A 20,549-nucleotide genomic window follows, 5' to 3' on the forward strand; every position below is an offset into this window, starting at 1 on the left:
ATTCCCAAGTCTCTCGCCCAGAGTTTCTGATTTAATTGGTATGGAGTGTGGCCAGGACCAAGTGATTATAATGTGCAGCCAAGATTGAGAACCACTGCTTTTGGAGATAATGACAGTCAGCAGTCTCAGTTAAATTAGTAGAAGCCTTATTTTGTCTAACCGTATACAATATGTATACTGAGAGAGCTTGGGAACAGTGCCATCCCGGTACTGATGAGGACCCATAGCTTGTTGAGGGAGTTGTAACTGGTCAAGTTGGGAAAATCAGAGTATCAAAGTAGATAATTACAGTAATGGATTATAACTCATTGACTAAAATAGGATTCTATTCATTTATACTCACATAGGCAAATAAATGAAGAAATTAAAAATTTGATAAGGAATGGCTTACACATATATTCTCAAATTGAAATCCTACAAAATATTTAATTACAGAGGGAAAAGAAAGAACTTAGTAGTGGAAATACCTAGCCAAAAAAAAAAAAAAAAATCTAGCAGATACCATGTTAAATAATCAAAGTGAACATTGTCAGTACTGCAACAAATCAAAATTGAATGCCACCTGACCACATCATGAGAAGAAAGCATCTGTCATACTCCTGGTCATACTCCTCCCAAAAGATTTATAACCTGGACCTAATTATGAGGAAACAGCAGGCAAACCCACCCTGGAGACATTCTACAAAGAACTGGCCTGTAAAAGCTTGTGCCAAGGTCATAGAAATCAAGGAAAGACTTGAGGAACTTACTCTAAAAGATATGACAAGTGAATGTGATTCATGGTTTTGAATTGGACCCTTTTGCCGTGAAGGACATTCATTATTAGTATAATTGGCCAAACTTGGGAGTCTGAGGCTTAGATGGTAGAGATGTATCAGTGTTCATTTCCTGATTTTGATGATTGTATTGTGGTTATATGGGGGAATATTCTTGTTTGTAGGAAATACAAAGTGTATAGTTACTTGGCAAATTACTCTCCAGTGGTTGATGAAAAAAACCCATTCATTGTATTGATCTTACAACTTCTCTTAAATTTGAGATTGTTTAGGGTATCTATGATTTTATGACTCACTTCGGAATTACATAGCTGTATGTGAGGCCTCTCAGAATCTTAATTTTCTCATGGAAGGTTATATGAAGTAGCACAATTTATCTGGGCATGATATTTTTCATGGAATATATTTCCCAAGTAATTGGAGCTCTTCAAATGCTAAAAAACTTTCTGGCTATTTTGATGCCCTGTATTTTTTCTGCCCTTTAAAGCAGAATGCATTGCACTTGGTCTTGTATCTCTTGATGACTAACAGTCCTGTTTTTGTGAATATTTATTATTTTTTTCTGAAGTAATACCCAGGTCTACATCCACTTTTAGCCTTAGGGCTTGTTTTGTTTGCTCTTATCAATGTCTGGTTTTCAGTTCTGTTGATGTCAACGGTGCGTGTATTTTATAGTTTGCCAGTTCTCTTTCTAGTGTATTATTTCTAATCTGTTATAGTCTCAAAAACAAGATCTGTGCTTTTTCCTTTTTGTAATATGTTAATAAAATTCTCTGTTAAGGTTAAATATAGAGATTTTATCCTAGTAATGGTCGTACTCATTGTACACTTGTAAGCTTAATTCAATATTATGTCTAGGCTTCAAGGAATTCTGAAAAGTGAAGAGTTACTATAAATAGAAGATGACTACTCTGTCATTTTACTAGCTTTTCTTAGAATGCCAATGAAATAAGATAATTTTAAAGGAAAAATCACTTTTTTTTTTTTTTTTTTAATTTCAGAGCTCCAGAGATTATTTTGGGGTTGCCATTTTGTGAAGCCATAGACATGTGGTCATTGGGATGTGTGATTGCAGAGTTATTCCTTGGATGGCCACTCTACCCAGGAGCCTTGGAGTATGACCAGGTAACAAAACTGTCGTGATAGTTCTAGATAGAATGTAAAGAATTGGTAGAATGTAAAGAAAAATAGTAGACTAATAGGAATGCATTTCCCCAGGTATATAATACTCTGAAAACCTTTTTGAAATAAAATGACAAGGAGCGCTTGCCTGGGTGGCTCAGTTGTTTTGGGCTCAGGTTGTGATTCTAGGGTCCTGGGATCGAGCCCTACGTTGGGTTCCCTGCTCAGTGGGGACCTACTTCTCCCTCTGCTTGCAGCTACCGCTGGTTGTGTGTTTTCTTGCTCTGTCAAAAAAAAAAAAAAATCTTTCAAATAAAATGACAAAACCTGAGACCTTAGGGAATTTAAATTCAAGATCTCAAAACTGTACTTGGTTTTTAAAAAACTTTTTTTTTTTTTAAATCATGACTGAAGTAAAGTTTCATAAACAAAATTCAATCCACGGGCCCCCAAAGTTGCAAAAACACTTTTTTGTATCATTTTTGTGTATAGACATTTGAAGGGCTGGACTGTGTCCATTTAAATAATAAAATTATGCTTGGGTGACAAACTTTGATAATGGATAAAATATTAGCCACTCCCAAGGAATAAAAGGCTTTGTAACTATTGGTCTTAAATCAACAACCATTATTGGGCTTAAGTACTTCGGTCACCTGAAACCTATTCAGTATTTTAAAGTGTTTTTGAATGACACTAGAAATAATCTAGTTTAACATTATTTAGATGATTCTCAGTAGAATCCAGCAAATTACTTCATTAAACTCTTTTTCTTTTCTTTCCTTTCTTTTTTTTAAGTTTTTATTTATCTGAGAGACAGAGAGCATGAGCAGGGGGAGGGGCAGAGGGACAAGCAGACTCCCCACCGAGCAGGGAGCTGGGTGCTCAGGATCATGACCTGAGCTGAATGAAGTCAAACGCTTAATGGACTGAGCCACCGAGACGCCCCCATTAACGCTTTTCATGACAGTTTTCAGTTATGTTCATTAATTAGCCTCTCTAAGCTATTAGACAGTGAATGTTGTTTGCTATTTTCCTGTGTTTTTGTTTTGTTTTAGTACCGAGATTCTTTTCTGTAGTAATTATGAACTTAATCAGTATTATTTGAAAAGGTTTCATAGCATCATCAAAAAGGGTATGAGGGGCTGCCTGGGTGGCTCAGTTGGTGAAGCAGCCTACTCTTGGTTTCAGCTCAGGCCATGATCTCAGGGTCCTGGGATTGAGCCCTGTGTTGGGTTCTGTGCTCAGTGTGGAGTCTGCCCCTCGCCCCTACCTCCTCATCTTTCTCTCTCTGTGTCTCAGATAAATAAATCTTAAAAAAAAAAAAAAAAGGCATGAGAGGTTACGGATTTGGTGATTTACATGTTGCTGAGGTGAACCTAAAAGTCATTTAATACTATTAGATTAGATGTTATCATTAATTTTAATCCCTTATTTTCTTACAGTCACTTTCTACCCATAAGCCTCCTCTTTTATGCTAGGCTTCCTATAGTCTCTACCTTTCATCCTCCATGTTCAGTGTATCTCTTAGAAGGTAGTTTCTGTAATATTTTCCATACATCCTGGTTTCCTTTGGTTTTTTACCAACCACTAACTTTGATGCAGTTGCTAGACGGGTGCTAGCTTTGAAAGAGTTGGTGGTCTAGTTGGGAGAGTCCCAATAGTCCCTTAGTTGCTGAAGGACTGAAGTTACAGTCAAATGCTAGAAGTGTACTTCTGGTTTTGTGGACTACAAGTTATGACACATATGATATTCTGGAGCTGGACACCATCTAGTGGTAACTTCAGATTGATTTGCTGCTGTATGTTGAATAGGGACATCTACAGATCTTGTCTTGAACACCTGACATTAGTTCTGAAAAGGACCCTACAGATTATCTATTTACTACTCCTTCCTGTTTTATAGAAGGGATAACTGAGGCCCAGAAAAATGAAATGACTTGTCAAAAGTCACAATGGTAATTTAAGGCAAAGCCCTGATTAAAGCTTTTTCTAATTCTATAATAGACTTTTTGTTGTAAACTGGGAACAGGTGTTAATCTGATCCAGATTAACAGTATTTTCAGAATGTATATTACTTTACTTCCAAAAGAATATGATAATTAAAAAATTTATTAGCATATGGCATCAATAGTTAAGTAATTATTAGTTTGGTATTTTAAAAGTTATTTTGCAAAATATATGAATGGAAGTGAATAGGAGTGATGATGTAAGCATTCTTGTTTTGGTTTCAATCTTAGACTTTATATACTCGTTTCCAAATATGTGTGCTGTATAGGTTTTGATAAATGTCTATTTTCAAGATAAGGGAACTCCCTCTATTCCTAATTTCCTGATTGTTTTTTTCCTAAATTGGCTTTTGACTTTCAGATGCCTTTATGCATCTATTAAAATGATAATTTAAGTGTTTTTTGGTTGTTTTTTTACTTTAGTTTATTTATTAATGTGGTTGGATTTCATAGATTTTTGCCAGCTTCCTAGATTATGATTATCTAATTAGAATGCGTAGAGGCCATCAATAAGGTATGCCTTTATCTGTTATCTGTTCCCTGTTCTAGTCATCTGCTGCCCTGATATACTTGGACACCGAATTGGGATGCTGTTGCTATTTTATTTTTAAACTTACTCTTTTTTTTCTTACAGTGGCAGTACAGTGGGTAATGGTAATATTATTAATTAATACTTACTGAGCTCTTTTATATGTCAGAAACTGTTTCTGCACTTTCATTAATTCATTTAATGCTCCCAACAACCTTATACTGCTAGAGGTACATACTACTATTGCCTCTGTTTTACAGATGAGGAAACCATGCTGTGGGGAAGTTAAATAACTTGCCCCAAGAATCCAGCACAGGCAATATGAATCCAGAATCTATGCTGTTAGCAGTGGACCACTTCTCCACTACCTTATGGATAATGATACTTTCAAGGCAATATGGGGGAGAGTTAAAAGGGCCCAACCAAAAACCCTGCTGTGGTCTATGCTCAGATCCTGGCATGAGCCCTCTTCCAGACTCCACTTTCACCCTACTACTGGGTTTCTGCTGTCACTGGAAGAGGGTGTTCATGGTCTTTATGTTAGTTTCTCAAATCCATCAACCTCTACCCATATTCTGTCTGCAGACTGAGTTCTAGGGATGGAACCAGGAGCTTAGTTTATCAGTTTGTCCTGTGATGACATTTTGTACAAATCTTTATCTCTCAATATATGTTGTACAAGATAGTCTTTTTTTTGGTTTTGCTTTTATTAATAACATTGCTTTTAACAACAGAAATAATCTTATTACAGATACATCAGCATTATTTATAAAGGAGAAGCTTGGCCAATAAATTTGGGAAATTCAGTTCAACACAAACATGACAGTTCTATATTTTATACATGTACTAATAACTTTAAAATAATATAAATCTAAAATCAACAGAACCAAAAGAAAAATAGATAAACCCACAATCATAATTAGAAATTTTAGCACATTTCTTTCAGTAATTGATGGAGCAAAAATAGAAAAATGATTAGAGGATTTGGGCCCGTGATTAACTAAGTTGATTTAATGACACAGACGTAGAGTACTACATTCAGTACTACATGCAAAACCGCAGAATGCACACTTTTTAAGTGCACATGGAACATTTACAAAAGCAAAGACTTTCAATGAAATACGTTGTAACTTACTCCTTTACTCTTGTTGGTATGTCTTATATCTAACCTTCATTTAACCTAATGCAATAACAGGTTTCTTTTTTCCAAAGGAGGTGAAAAAGAATTTATGGTAGTCTCATAATTACTATATACTTAAGCGTCACATTTGAGTCACCAGGAAAAAAATGCAGATTATTTTAATTCTTCATTATGGGGTTTGTGTTCTGGCTCTTTAATCATCTTTATCATCTGTTTCTTAAAGCTTCTCCAAGGCAATTTCTTCTTTAAATTTTGGATTCTACAAGTAGGCCCTGACCTTGCTGAAAATTTTGTATGTGTCATATTTTCTCATCCATGCATTTCATTTCCATTCTTACACAAACGAGTGGTATGTGTGTTTAGAGAAGGCTGCCCTGCAAATTGGTACTGTGCTGGAATCCCTTCCTGTCATAATTGTGGGTGTGCACTGTCGTTAGTATTCTGTGTATTGGATTGAACTTCTGTTTACCAGGGAAACATCAAAAACATTCCAGGGAATTAAATAATATTTTTATGGGTTAATGGACGGTGTTGACTTCATAAATGGTGATCTTGCAAAATGTTTGCTGGAGTTTATATAGAATCTCATCAAGAACAGCTAAAAGTCTGAATTCATACTCCAGTTATTTTACTTGATAATTTCAAGTCATACCCTATGTAAGAAAAATAAAATGGACTATTGCAGCTCCTGAGTGTTAGGAGGAGGTGGCAATCTTTAAAGTTCTTTTTGTCAGGCTATTTGGTTATGTAGAGACCTTCTGAATAAGCTGGCTCAAGTAAGAGTTCCTGTACTTAAGTCTAGACTGTCACAAAAATCCAAGAATGGAGTTATAATATGACAGCATCTTGTGAAGTCTGGAGTTGGATGTGCTTTTGGTTTCAAAGAAACACTTAATGGAATTAATAGACATCAGTAGAACTTCACTTTCGTGGGGATCCTAATTGTGATTTAGCCGCTCTTCAGGTGCTTTTATCTGCTCTGGTTCTAACTTGCTGAGTTTCTACGCACTCTGGACTTTGGTTAGGTTAGCATGGCCACCGAACTCCAGCTCCATTTTATAACCCTATAGCTTATCCCTCGGTAGTGATTGCTGTTTGTTAATTCACATTCCTGACATTATAACTCTAATTTGCTTATTAGCTTATTTCTAGTCAAGTTCACAGTATGGATTTATGAATTAATTGCTTTTGAGTCAGGCTTTCACCCTTCATTCATTGGGGTTGGAGGAGGGTGAGTCCCTTCATGTATTAGAGGGTACAGATAGAATAGTTTTCTCTCTCTCTCTCTCTCTCATTCTTCCTTTCTTCCTTTCTTTTTTGTCACAGTGAGAGAGAGAGCACAAGCAGGGGAGCAGTAGGCAGTAGGCAGAGGGAGAGGGGGAAGTAGGCTCCCTGCTGAGCAAGGACCCCCCACCCCACCCCATCCCCCGCCCCCACAATGTGGGACTTGATCCCAGAACCCTGGAATCATGACTGAGCAGACCCATAAAACGACTGAGCCACCCAGGTGTCCCTTGAACAGTTTTTCTTTAGAAGACAGGACAGGCGTTATAACCAAAAATAAATTGACAAGATCAGTTGCCATTTGTTTTGTTTTTAGTGCTCTCTCAGATTCATAGGTACATTAATTGTCTGATTCCCCGTGTTCTTTAGTACTTTGTTTTCTTCTTCATAATAGCACTTCCTAGCTTAATTGCATATTATGTGCTTAAATATTTATTCTACTGAATTAATGCTTTTGCAGATTGTCACCATGTTTTATTCATCTGTGTATCTTTAGCATCTGACATAATAAATGCTCTGTATATGTTTGTTGAATGGTTGAACACCTTTCCTACCATTGGAGAGACTCTGATGTAGCATTTAGGTACTGGACCCTTGGTACTTCTCACTTCCTGTTTTTGTAAAACAAGGAACTCAGCCACTTAGAAAATGCGGAGTGAGGGAAGACACCACACTTTAATGAAATGAAACTGATTTGTAAGGCGGCAATTTTAGTTACCATTTCATGTAAAATTGGGGATGCAAATATGTATAAACATCTCTCTTGTCAGGAGACTTAACAGTCTATTAGGGAAAACAGACGTAAAAAAGAATTGTAATTTAGTGTTCAGTGCATTAAGATGGTTATGTTTTAGGTTTGATGGAAACACAGAGGAAAGGGATTACCTCTGATTGAGATGGTTAGTCATAGCTTTATAGAGAAGTTCTTGATCTGGCTCTTGAAGAAGGAATGGTAAAGCTTGTCGCAGGATTTGGTGAAGTTGAGTGGGCAGGCGCACCAGGACGCTAAGGAGTTAGCAGTTTAGGAAGGAGAAACCAGCCCATGAAAAGCTTAGCGTGGTGCTAGATGGGGCTGCTCCTTTACAGGACCATGTAAAGAGTGGGGAAGAGATAAAGCCAGAAGGCATGTATGTGGGGATTGGAGGTTTGGATTTGATCCTGTAGGTGGTAAAGTGATTTTACACTATGGAGTAACAAGATTTGCATTTTACCAGAATGGCCGTTAGCAGTGTGAATAATGAATTGGGGTAACTGGATGACATTAGGGAGGCAGATAAACTACTTTAGGAGGCTTGTGAAATTGTATAATGCAGAATTGAAGAAGACCTGAAAGAGGGTTGGAGAGAGGGGACAGTTATGAAAAAGACTAATGAGGTAAGATTGTTAGGGTTTGGGATGTTGTGGGGAGAGAGAGATGAGGGAGAGGATATGTGTCTGGTACGAATTTCAGGTTTCTGGTTTGGGAGGTTGGTGTTGGTGTCTGTTGCTGGGAAATGCATGAGGATTAGCAGATTTCAGGGAAAATTCAGTTTAGGATATGTTCCCTTTGAGGTGCCTCAGGTCCAGCCAGGTGGAGAGTTTCAGTATGCAGTTGGCTTACAGCTCCAGGGCTAGAGATAAATATTTAAATATGGATTTAGGGATAAAACTATGGGCACTTGGGGCTTATAGAGGGAAAGAGGACAGATACAACTTCTTACCTTACTGATGAAGCCCTCTGCCTGCTAATTCAGTTTTGCCTCTTGTCATTTTTCACTGAGTGAACCTTTGTGCTTCCAGGATCCAAGTGTGTGGGTATTTTCTCCTGATTTTGCATATTTATTCATATTACGACCTTAGCATAAATCATAGTCAGGTCCCCCGCTCCCCTTCCAGGGCTAAAGAACTCTTAACTTGTAGTTTTAGACTCAACTTGAGCATCACCTCTTCTGGAGCTTTATGTGATTACAATTATTTTAGGTGCCCCTTTTCTGTCTTTCCATAAGCACGTATTTATTATGGTACTTACAAACCTGTATTACAATTGTTTACTTGTATGCTCCACACTAGAATTTCTTGAGGGCATAGACTACACCATTTAATTCTTGACCTAACTCTAGCTTAGTGTCTGATAGAGAATAGGTGTTCAGTTAATATCTATTACATGTAAAGAATAAATTCTTAGGTTTTATAAACTCTTTTCCAGATCCGATATATTTCTCAGACTCAAGGTTTACCGGGAGAACAGTTGTTAAATGTGGGCACGAAATCCACAAGATTTTTTTGCAGAGAAACAGATATTTCTCATTCTGGTTGGAGATTAAAGGTAATTCATTTTAAAAAATTTTAGAAAAACATTTTTTCTAAGATGCCTCATGTGGATAATATCCCTCATGCCTATTTTTCTTTTATTGTATTTCTAATTCTGAATTTTCATTTTTGACCCCTCCCCACTTTTTAATGGGGGGTGGAGAAAAAGCCTTCCCGGAATAATGTAGCTCATTCTCTAACCTGGCAACAAAATCATTAACTCATCTTAAATGGTTTTTTAAATTTTATGTGTGTAATTACTTTTATGTTGTGTGTTTCATCTTCTCTACCCAGTTTCCATTATTAAGCTTTATAAGGACCAAATTTCACCATTTACTCCATAACCCAAGTACTTAATTTATTCCTAGCTCTTTGGGAGATTAGTAAAACCTCAGAGATTAACTTTCTAACCAGTTACTTTTTCATATATATATATATATATATATATATATATATATATATATATGAAAAATAGACTAAATGTGCTAGAACTAAAAAATAAAGAATTTACAAATGATGGGTAATATATTATTTTTCCTCTTTCACATGTCCAATAAGACACTAGAAGAGCATGAGGCAGAGACAGGAATGAAGTCTAAAGAAGCCAGAAAGTACATATTCAACAGCCTGGATGATATAGTGCATGTGAGTACCATAGCCATGTTTGTTAGTCTTCTCTGCCTACGGTGATGGACTTGAACTCCAAGGATGCCACCACACGTTAATCATCATCTAAAGGACTGCAGAGTGCTTGCTGGATTTAAGGTTTTCAAACAAAATTGATTCTAATGTTTCAGCCTCTTGGGAACTAAATTGTATTTATCTTTATCAAATATTTAATTTATACCATCCTGTGCTTTAGTAAAAGGTATTTTTTCAAGAGGGAAAATCCTAGCTGTACCATTTCTCTTTCTTATATTTTGTTAGAAGTGGAAATTCGTTAAAAATTTTTTTCCCTTGCTTTGAATGCTATTTGGTACCTTGAAACATTTTGCAGATTTGTTAAAACTCAAATACTCATTTTTGTTTTGAAATAATTGTAGTTCTCTGTTCTTTCCTGTGTTGTGGTATATTTTTTTAAACTGTGAGTCTTTAACATATACTGCCTTCTGTGGCTTGTCTATTTATTTATTTATTTATTTATTTATTTATTGGCTGATGACTTGACATTTTGATCTTATAGGTGAACACAGTGATGGATTTGGAAGGAAGTGATCTTTTGGCTGAGAAAGCTGATAGAAGAGAATTTGTTAGTCTGTTGAAGAAAATGTTGCTGATTGATGCAGATTTAAGAATTACTCCAGCTGAGACTTTGAACCATCCTTTTGTTAATATGAAACATCTTCTAGATTTCCCTCATAGCAACCAGTATGTCACTTTAAAATCTTTTAAAATGATCTGGAGAAATAACTAAGTCTGTAGAAAATTAGTGTGTTAGAGGATGATTCAATATATTTATTAAATGAAAGTAAATGGAGTCAAAAGAGGTTAAGCCAACTTGGCTAAATTCACATGGACTGGTAAGTGGCAGCTAGTACTAGAACATAAATCCGAGCTGCATTCCAGTGTTCTTTTTCCAAAATATCATACTGAAATGACTGAAGGTCTTTGTTTTTATGTGACATTCTTACCTTAATAACCAGGTATGTGTATATAATAAAAGGAAGTGTTAACAGTTTTCACCCCCTTACACATCCTGCAAACTCAGTCTTTATTTTCCTTTCACACCATTTGCTTTCCCTGCCCACACCTTCTCCTCTGTGTTGTGGAAGGAAGGGGGGTTTTTATTGGAGATATATACTCAAGTTGAGAAGGTCTTATCAGAGTTACCTTAGACAAATTTTTTTTCTAATTTTTAATTTTTTATTAACATATGTATTATTAGCCCCAGGGGTACAGGTCTGTGAATTGCCAGGTTTTCCCACTTCACAGCACTCATCATAGCACATACCGTCCCCAATGACCACAACCCAAACCTTAAACAAATCTTACAAATTCTTTGAACCCCACGCCTTTTAATATTTTATAAAATATTTTTAATATATTTATATAACTTAATATTAATTAATGACTGATGTTAGTATTTTTAGATGACTGAATAAAGAAGGTATAGGGACAAACTAGTATTCATTATTATGGATAACCCTTAAAATTGGTATTTTTATAAAGCCCAACTACTTTCCCCATCCCTGTCCCCCAAAAGTTAAAAATACCTAATGATTTCCATATATAAGACTTTGAAAATAACATGATAACCATATACTTTGTACCAGTAGTTTAGGAATGTAGAGCTCTAGAAATTTAGGAAAAATAATTTTGGGCAGGGGTCATAAAACTAGATTGTGCTAGTCAAAAAATGCTTACTATTGCTTTGATGTCTTAGAAAATACTGCAGATATAAGGTATACTTCCACTTGCTTTAAAATTCAATCTTGTGTAGGTTTTTCTGGTAGAAATTTCTGGTAGAAATTTTTTTCCTTTAGAAACTTTAAATTTTAAACTACTCTAAACATTTAAAATAATACTACAATGACCTTTCTTTCTTTCTTTCTTTTTTTTTTTTTTGCAGTGTAAAGTCCTGTTTTCATATTATGGATATTTGTAAGTCCCACCCAAATTCATGTGACACGAATAATCACAATAAAACTTCACTTTTAAGACCAGTTGCTTCAAGCAGTACTGCTAATCTGACAGCAAATTTTACTAAAATTGGCACATTAAGAAATCAGGTAAGAACTTAGAGTATTTAATAATTTATACTCCTTTTTTTATGATGGCTTATTTTGCTTTTGAGGTATATGGAAGTCTTACGTCAGCTGTTAGAAGTCACATGCTGCTGAAGGTCTCACTGTGGTTATTTTGTGAAATCTTGAATATTTCAGGGACTAAAGCTCATTTATTTTATCACCTTTCGCTCTGTCAGTATCCCCTACTTACCTTTCTATGCAGCAGCTCTATAAATTGAATAAAACCAGTTTCTGTGTCCATTTTTATCAGTAGAAGTATGATTTTAAGAAGTGTATTCGAATTGCATTTGTAAAGCATGCATGTAGCAGTTAGAAGACTGCTCTGGATAATGCTGCCTGTGCTCATCCTTTCAGGCATTAACCACGTCCGCTCATTCAGTGGTACACCATGGAATTCCTCTGCAGGCCGGGACTGCTCATTTTGGTTGTGGTGATGCCTTTCAGCAGACCCTGATTATCTGTCCCCCAGCTATTCAAGGTACTCTTTGATTTAAATTAGACTTTAAACTTAACTTTTAAACAAACTTAGGCACCTAGTAATTAAATATGTTGCATATATTTATATAATAGTGTGCTACATTTGAATTTAATTTAAGCTCATCAGTAGCCTTTAGACCAGTGACACTCCTCTCTTGACTGGGGCTCCACTGTAATCATCACTAACAAAATGGGTCATATGATAATTATATTTCCTGTAGTGTCTAGCACAATGAAATACCTTAGTAGAAATTAACAAGTTTGGAAAGCTGTGGGATTGTCTTTAGTTGTTATCACAGCTCCAGATGTTTAGGTAAGTACCTTTTATTTGTCTGTTCTTAGGAGACATTAAAGTGACTGAGAAGTCAGTTCTTTAAATTTTGGTCAAAGAAATTCTTTTTCTTTTTCTTTTTTTTTTAATTTTAAATTGTTTAAATTTAAATTCAGTTAATTAACATGTAATGTATTATTTGTTTCAGGGGTACAGGTCTGTGAATCATCAGTCTTAGATCATTCTTAGCACTCACCATAGCACATACCCTCCCCAGTGTCCATCACCCAGCCACACTATCCTTCTCCCCACTCCCTGCAACCCTCAGTTTGTTTCCTGAGATTAAGAGTCTCTTATGGTTTTTCTTCCTTTCTTGTTTTGTCTTGTTTCATTTTTTTTCTGCTCTTCCCCTGTGATCCTCTGCCTTTTTTCTTAAATTCTGCATATCTGTGAGATCCTGTGATAACTGTCTTTCTCTGAGGACTTACTTCACTTAGCATTGTATCCTCTAGTTCCATCCATGTTGTTGCAAATGGCATGATTTCATTTTTTTGGATGGCTGGTCAAAGGAATTTTACCCCAAAATTTTAGAGTCTGGTTTTTTGCCCATAACTTAGGATTAAAAAGAGATTGATTTTTGACTCGATTAGATTATGTCCCTTACTTAGATAAAAAGGAAATTAAAACTTCAAGTGATACATGAGTGGCAGAATCCTTTGAAGAGCCATAAATTCTCAAACCATGGAACTTGTTAGTGGTTCTTAAAAGACAGTAGCAGCCAGTGTTATGGCTGGAATAACCAGATAAAACATGACTTACAGGTCCTTTCCTAGCATTTTGTCTTTGCTAGGCTTTAACCTCTAGTTCTGTCTTAAAGCAAGAGGTTAACTCCGGATAAGGCCCTAAGTGACTCTTGGAAGTGCAGTGGGAATACTACATAGTTTGGGGAAAGCGGTCGGTGCTCAATCAGGATGCCTGAGATATTGTCCTGTTCTCTGCCATTTGTGGTGTCATTCTAGATGAATCTGTTAACCTGTTTTCAGCCCTAGTCAAAAGAAATGGGCTGAATAGATAGTATCTTGGTGAGTTCTAACTCTAGTATTTCTGTATTGTGTGGGTTATTTGAAATTTTTATTTGATTTAAGGATTTGAGCAATGTTTCTAAAGTTCTAATATGTCCTACAGTGCCTTAAACACTGAGGTATGTTGACTTGATTGGCTGGAAATAAGAGATGTGAAAACATGGTCACTCTGTAGCTGTTTTTGTTCTGCTTTATTTTCATCTTTTATATATAATTGGATTTTCGTATAAGGTTTCAAGAGAAAGATTTGTAGCACTAAAGATAAAAAACAACCGCTTAGATGGTTGATTTTTAAGATGAAATTGTGGGCCAGGGTGGTCTGTAAGTACCTGTGATAGTAACCCATGGCTGGGAGTAATAAAAACACCCACATCATCATGATGTCAGCACTCTTAAAAATGCTGTTGTGTTTATTTCTTTGTTTTTTGTTAGTTGTTAATTATAAAAATTTCAAACTTATAAAAAAGTTCAAAAAGAGAAACATAATGCCTTCTGCCCTAGATTCAACAAATGTTAACATTTTGCCATATCTGCTCTGTCTACCTGTCTAACCATACATATATTGTTTGATAGTGATAGACATTTTACTTCTAAATACTTGAGCATGCAAGACTGATGTATGCTTCTTTGTTTTTTAATCAGTTATCATGTAAGTGGGGTCTTGACAGATGCATTTTCACTTAGATGAGTTTTTACTCTGTACTAATAAATAGATTCTTAAGTTCTTTTTTGTTGAAGTAGGCTCTGTGCTCAGTGTGGAGCCCAGTGGAGCTTGAATTTATCTTGAGATCAAGAGCTGAGCTGAGACCAAGATTTGGATACTTAACCAATGAAGCCACCCAGGCACCCCAGATTCTTTTCTAATAATTTCCCCCTGTTTACCAAACAGTCAATTTGAGTCAACTTGAGGGTCACTCACTTGCAGTGTGGATTAGCTCATCAAGATTCAGAATAGCAGTTCTTTTTTTCAGAGCCTACCTTCTGTTTGTAGCAAAAATTTAAAAGGCTTATGAGACACATTTCTAAACATAGTCAAACATCATTCTTCAGACATTCAGTGAGACATCAGAGAAATCTTTTCTCTTTGAATGTACCTTATAGTTGATAAAAGATTAGTAACTTTTCTATACATTATACATATGCCAACAGCTATATGATCGATTCATAATGACGGTAGCAAGGAAAAGGAGATACCAGCAGACTCATTAACTTTTTAAATGTCAAGAACAATATTTGCGAACTATAATTAGCAGTTAAGACAAAGGAAAATGCTTGTTAGCTTGTGTAATAGGTACATTGTAGCAGGACATGAGGGTTTTGTAAATAGTATAATTTACAATAGTATAATAGTATATTGTCTAGCTTTCCCTCTAATCTGCTTTAGGATCCCTGTAGAAAATCCCAATATTGGTCTTCTTACTGCTTTCACTCATAATATGCTCCCAGTCCATTTTGAAGAAACATCTTACTTTATTTTTTTATTTTTAAGGATTTTATTTATTTATTTGGCAGAGAGGTAGAGAGCACAAGTAGGTAGAGCAGCAAACAGAGGGAGAGGGAGAAGCAGGCTCTCTGCTGATGCAGGGCTGGATCTCAGGATCCTGGGATCATGATCCTAGGATCATGACCTAAGCTGAAAGCAGATGCTTAATGACTGAGCCACCCAGGTGCTCCTGAAAAAACATTTTAAATAGTTATTGGGCAGCTGTTGGGGAGCAGTTATGGAACCATTATAGTTTGTATTTTAAGTAAATTTTGTGTCTGTCCCACTTTCCATTTTTTACTTGGAGGGTACAGTGTATAGGTTCATCATGCCTTTCATATATTCCCCCTGCTATACATATAACATGTAGATATAGCTATATTGGTACCTTTTTAAGGTTAAGAAAGATTTAGGCAAGCTCTTATTTAACAAATTTGAGTGTACATTAAACAAGTATTTAACATTATTTTGGCAGTCTGAAGAGCTAGTTATTCATCCCCTCTGGTTGAAAGCTGCTGTTTTAGAATCAAATACATTTCAACAAAATTCTCCTGTTGTACTAGAACAGTCTTTAAGCTTTTGTGCCTACTGTGCAGGTATTAAAGCAGATCTAATCAAACAAAGATGAAGTTTCAGCTAACCTAATAACTATATAGAAAATTGGGATCTTAACCACATTGAAGTTAATAAAAATAAGTTAGACCTCATGAGGAGAGAACATAATAGGAGAATTCTTCTCATTATAAGGCATCAATTATGAGGATAATTTAAGGGCAGCTTGATTTTTGTTGGGATTTGAGAATTCGCTCTGTCCTTTTATCCTTGTCCAAATGAATTCTGCTTTTTTCTCTGATGAGATTATCTATTGCCGCCATATATCTACACTGCCTGGGTACGCTTATATTTTATTTCTTGGAGAATTTGCTGATCAAGACATGCTTTTTGGAAGAGTGAGGTCAGTTTAAACTTAATTCTAGCTTTTTAGGTGGAGCATAGTGGGTAGAACACCCTGGTGGTAGGAGAAAAGCCTCTGTGAAGAAAAATAAACACAACCAAATTCACATTCTCTTTAGGATTAACACTTATAATGTATTTGTGCAATAAAATTATAGGGTTATTTTTCAGTAGTAAAATAAAACAGTTGTAGTATTTTTCTCTTACGACTGATCAGAAACATGTAAGATCACATTTATGCAAAAACTACTGATACTGAAATAATCTGGCAGCCCATGTTGAAAGTCATTGCTCAGGAGACTGGAACTGTAAATAGTGAATTTATTCTCATAACTGAGCTTTCTGTGCTTGGAGAGTGTCGTCCCTAAAATCTTGAGTCATTTGAGGTGATACTATTTCACTGTCTCAAAGTTTAATATGAAACAGTATTTGCAAGGTACTTTTGCAATATATGACATAGAAGTATTAACAGGATTAACATGACTGGCAGTCCTGCTTTCTAATTTTCCTAGTGGGTGAGCAAAGTGGAACATATTTATCTTGGAGTTCAGTAGCTTTCTCTTAGGAATACTAGTACAGTAAGCCGCATTGGTCAAAACTTAGCTGTATTATCATATTAGGCATGAAAGATTATTTTTGCTTTATCTTTGGAGATTGAAATGAGTGTGTCACCCCTGAATTTTCTTGACTCAGGTAAACCATCATAGTCATTGAAATGTGAAGTTAAGATGCATTTAACCTCCTTTGATGCCAAAAGTGTAAGATCCTGTTAGAGTTCTTAAAGAAGAGAATTCTAAGCATAGCTGAGTTTGTATGAGAAGATATGTACATTACCTGCTAGATCAGTATGTTGGGCTGGACTCACCTTTCCATGTCCTTTATCATAGTGGCAAAACTATTTAAAAAGGAAATAAAGCTAGAATAGCAAACTTTAAAAGGAATGGGAGGTTTCAAGAAAAATAAATGATTGGATTTGGTGGTGTGCATTTTAAAGCAGTAGAAGGAGAAGCTTTATATCAATTTTTGGAATGATGTACCATTAGGTAGGTAGAAGGAACCTCGCTTTCCTAATAGATTGCTTTGTTAATGCTATGAACATTTTATGTCAGAGATGGTTTTAAAATCCTAATCAGAATTTTAGAAATTCTTTGAATTTAAAAGAGTTTTGTAAATGAACTCAGAGAAATAGTTTTTGATTTAAGAACTATGTTTTCTTTTTCCTTTGTCATAGGTATTCCTGCAACACACGGTAAACCTACTAGTTATTCACTAAGAGTAGATAACACAGTTCCCCTTGTAACTCAGGCCCCAGCTGTACAGCCACTACAGATCCGACCCGGAGTTCTCTCTCAGGTTGGTAATAATTTATTATTTTTGCACATGTACTGTCATTCTTATTCTCAAGTAAGGCACTGATCTACTTGTAATATACCAGCCTGTGCTGCTGAGAAATAGTGAAAGTGATATGGATGGGAATTCTGTCTTCTGTAGTTATTGGCTTTGACTTTTACATAATTATTAATGATCGTTACTGTAATGTATTTTTGATTTTAAGATGGAGTATTGATGAATTACTTGTAACTCACAGGCTTTTCTTTGCTTCTGGTTTAGCAGACCTGGTCTGGCCGAACGCAGCAGATGCTCGTACCTGCCTGGCAGCAGGTCACACCCATGGCTCCTGCGACTACTGCGTTAACCTCTGAGGGGGTGGCTGGTTCCCAAAGGCTCGGAGACTGGGGGTAAGTTAAAAACGAAAATACTTGTTTGTGAAGTTTGCAAAATACATCTTGCTCTAGAAGGGATTCAGTTTTTCTAAACTTTCTCCCTAGGAAAATGATTTCACACAGTAATCATTATAGCTCAGTGATGCCACAACCTCTTCTAACCAATCAGATAACTCTATCGGCCCCGCAGCCAATTAGTGTGGGCATCGCGCATGTTGTGTGGCCTCAGCCTGCCACTGCGAAGAAAAACAAGCTGTGCCACAACAGGTCAGTGTCCGTAGTTTAACTTTCCTCTGCATTTTGAAAATTAGTCTTTAAATTTTGCATGTACACTAAAGGGTCACTCTGTTTTATTCAAAATGACCTCTTTGATAGCTTTGTTACAAACACTAAGCCAGCTCCCTTCTCAATTTCTCAGAGGTATTTTGGTAAAACTAATGGAATGGGAGCCAGGAAGAGAGGAAATAAATGCTTTCAGTTGGTAAGATTGTCTTTATTGCCCTTTTGATTTATTATCTACGTATTATTTTAGACAATTTTAGACACTCAGATACCTCATTGACCAAGAAATGACCATTTTAATGTATGTAACTGCAATCTACAGTGATAGTTCTAGAGATAATATATTTATAAAATGATCTCTATGTTAGTATGTTATATACATGATCTTGAACACATGAAGCTTCACATTGTTCATTTTAACAAAATGTCTTAGAAAAATGTCATGTGTATATTTTGATTATAGGAATGACACATTATTCCTTTGTTTGCAGGAGTAATTCGTTGCAGAATACGATTGTCCCACATTCAACATTTATTTCTCCAAAGATCGTAAATGGGAAGGATGTCGAAGAAGTACGTTGTATAGAAACACAGGACAATCGTAACTCAGAAGCAGAGGCAAGAGACTGTTGTGAAACATCTGTCCGGCAGGACTCTGATTCATCAGTTTCCGACAAACAGCGGCAAACCATCATCATTGCTGACTCCCCAAGCCCAGCAGTGAGTGTGATCACTATTAGCAGTGACACTGATGAGGAGGAGCCAGCCCAGAGACACTCACTCAGAGAGTAAGTGCCCAAAGCAGTTCGTAGTGTTGGTGCCACATCCTTACGTAGTGATGGCGCCCTCTGGTGTGCTGAAAAACACCTTTCTGGGACTTACCTCTGGTCTGTCAATGTCCTTTGGAGTAGACATCCTGAATAGTAATTAACATGATTATTATAGCATTTCTCCTCTATTAGTAAACTGTAGGTTTTTGTCCACATAGGGCATGCTGAACTGCTTCATATCCTTAATTAAATAATGGAAATTTGGGCTGCTTCTCATTTTTGACCTATGGTTTTCCCATCCCTCTTTTGCTAGATGTAAAGATAGTCTGGATTGTGAAGCTTGCCAGAGCACTTTGAATATCGATCGGATGTGTTCATTAAGTAGTCCTGACAGTACTTTGAGCACCAGCTCCTCAGGGCACTCCAGCCCATCTCCTTGCAAGAGACCGAACAGGTAAGGGAATCTGTGGTGGCATACCGTGAATACTGGGTCTGCTGAAAATCCTGTAATTTCTTTTGTTCTTTATGCAAATAAGTGCCTGTCAGTTTACCACAGTGCCTTCTCTCATGAATATAATTTTTTAACGAGATCGCTTTTTAGAAACTTGAGTTTTTTGTTTGGTTGTGGTTTTTTTGTTTGTTTATTTGATACATATTATAGAGAGACAGCACAGCAGGGAGAGTGGCAGACAGAGGAAGTGGTAGAAGCAAGCTCCCTACCGAGCAGAGAGCCTGATGCAGAACTTGATTCCAGGACCCTGGGATCTTGACCTGAGCCCAAGGCAGATGTGTAACTGACTGAGTCACCCAGGCACCCCTAGAAACTTGGGTTTTAAGTAATGCTTTTCTTTTATTGTTGTAGACCACATCTAAATGAAAAATTGAGCTTCTAATAAATGAGTTTAAAGAATCATTTGTTTTTGAAAGGGTAGAAAAAGCCATGTCCTCAAGTTCTCCATGGACTACAATTATTACTTCAATTTGGAATAAGAATATACAGCAAAATAAATATTTTGGGAAAATAAAAGGAATTTGTGCATAATAAAGTAATAACCCACTGTCAGTAAGATATCCAATATGATTTTTTTCTCTCATTAGTGATTGATCTGCATGGTTTTACTTTCGTTTCCTACTATTTTTTTGGCCAGGGACTTGCATTGCCACTAAAGTAGTGAGCTTTTCCTCATCAGCGTGCTATCCCAGCACATGAAGAGATAAACCATAAAGATCTCAGTAAAATACATTTGATTTCAACTGTTAGAAATTCTTTTTTTAGTGGAAACAAAATTTGAAAAATTCTTAAGTCTTAATTTTATACATTTGTTTTCTCTTTTTTTCTTAGTTGGGAAATACAGTATTGAATATTTTGGAAGATGTAAAGACGTTTTAACACATCTTTTTGTGAACTGCTTATAAAATGGTTTGGCAGTTGACATATATATACATTTCTTTAAATATGTATATCTATATAAAATATATTATATAAATGTACAAATAAATATAACTAAAAGTATATATATAGGGGCGCCTGGGTGGTTCAGTGGGTTAAGCCTCTGCCTTTGGCTCAGGTCATGATCTCAGGGTCCTGGGATTGTGCCCTACATTGGGCTCT

At 36.1% G+C, this 20,549-nt stretch overlaps 1 protein-coding gene across 5 annotated transcripts in view; it reads left to right on the forward strand.

Moving 5' to 3' along the window:
- HIPK3 (homeodomain interacting protein kinase 3) overlaps positions 1–20,549 on the forward strand; it is a 92,590-nt gene that overhangs the window by 64,663 nt on the left and 7,378 nt on the right. For 2 of the 5 annotated variants that reach the window (XM_059139211.1, XM_059139219.1), the window contains exons 3-14: positions 1,778–1,901; positions 9,044–9,163; positions 9,706–9,792; positions 10,331–10,515; positions 11,717–11,876; positions 12,249–12,372; positions 17,393–17,514; positions 17,773–17,900; positions 17,991–18,152; positions 18,304–18,366; positions 18,659–18,955; positions 19,251–19,391. In XM_059139211.1, the coding sequence (XP_058995194.1) occupies positions 1,778–1,901; positions 9,044–9,163; positions 9,706–9,792; positions 10,331–10,515; positions 11,717–11,876; positions 12,249–12,372; positions 17,393–17,514; positions 17,773–17,900; positions 17,991–18,152; positions 18,304–18,366; positions 18,659–18,955; positions 19,251–19,391 (1,713 nt within the window). The remainder of the gene's footprint in view (positions 1–1,777; positions 1,902–9,043; positions 9,164–9,705; positions 9,793–10,330; positions 10,516–11,716; positions 11,877–12,248; positions 12,373–17,392; positions 17,515–17,772; positions 17,901–17,990; positions 18,153–18,303; positions 18,367–18,658; positions 18,956–19,250; positions 19,392–20,549) is intronic. The other 3 variants (XM_059139202.1, XM_059139223.1, XM_059139233.1) reach the window with 3 other exon arrangements.

Source organism: Mustela lutreola, chromosome 1, assembly GCF_030435805.1.
Source record: "Mustela lutreola isolate mMusLut2 chromosome 1, mMusLut2.pri, whole genome shotgun sequence".
In the NCBI taxonomy this organism is placed as follows: domain Eukaryota; kingdom Metazoa; phylum Chordata; class Mammalia; order Carnivora; family Mustelidae; genus Mustela; species Mustela lutreola.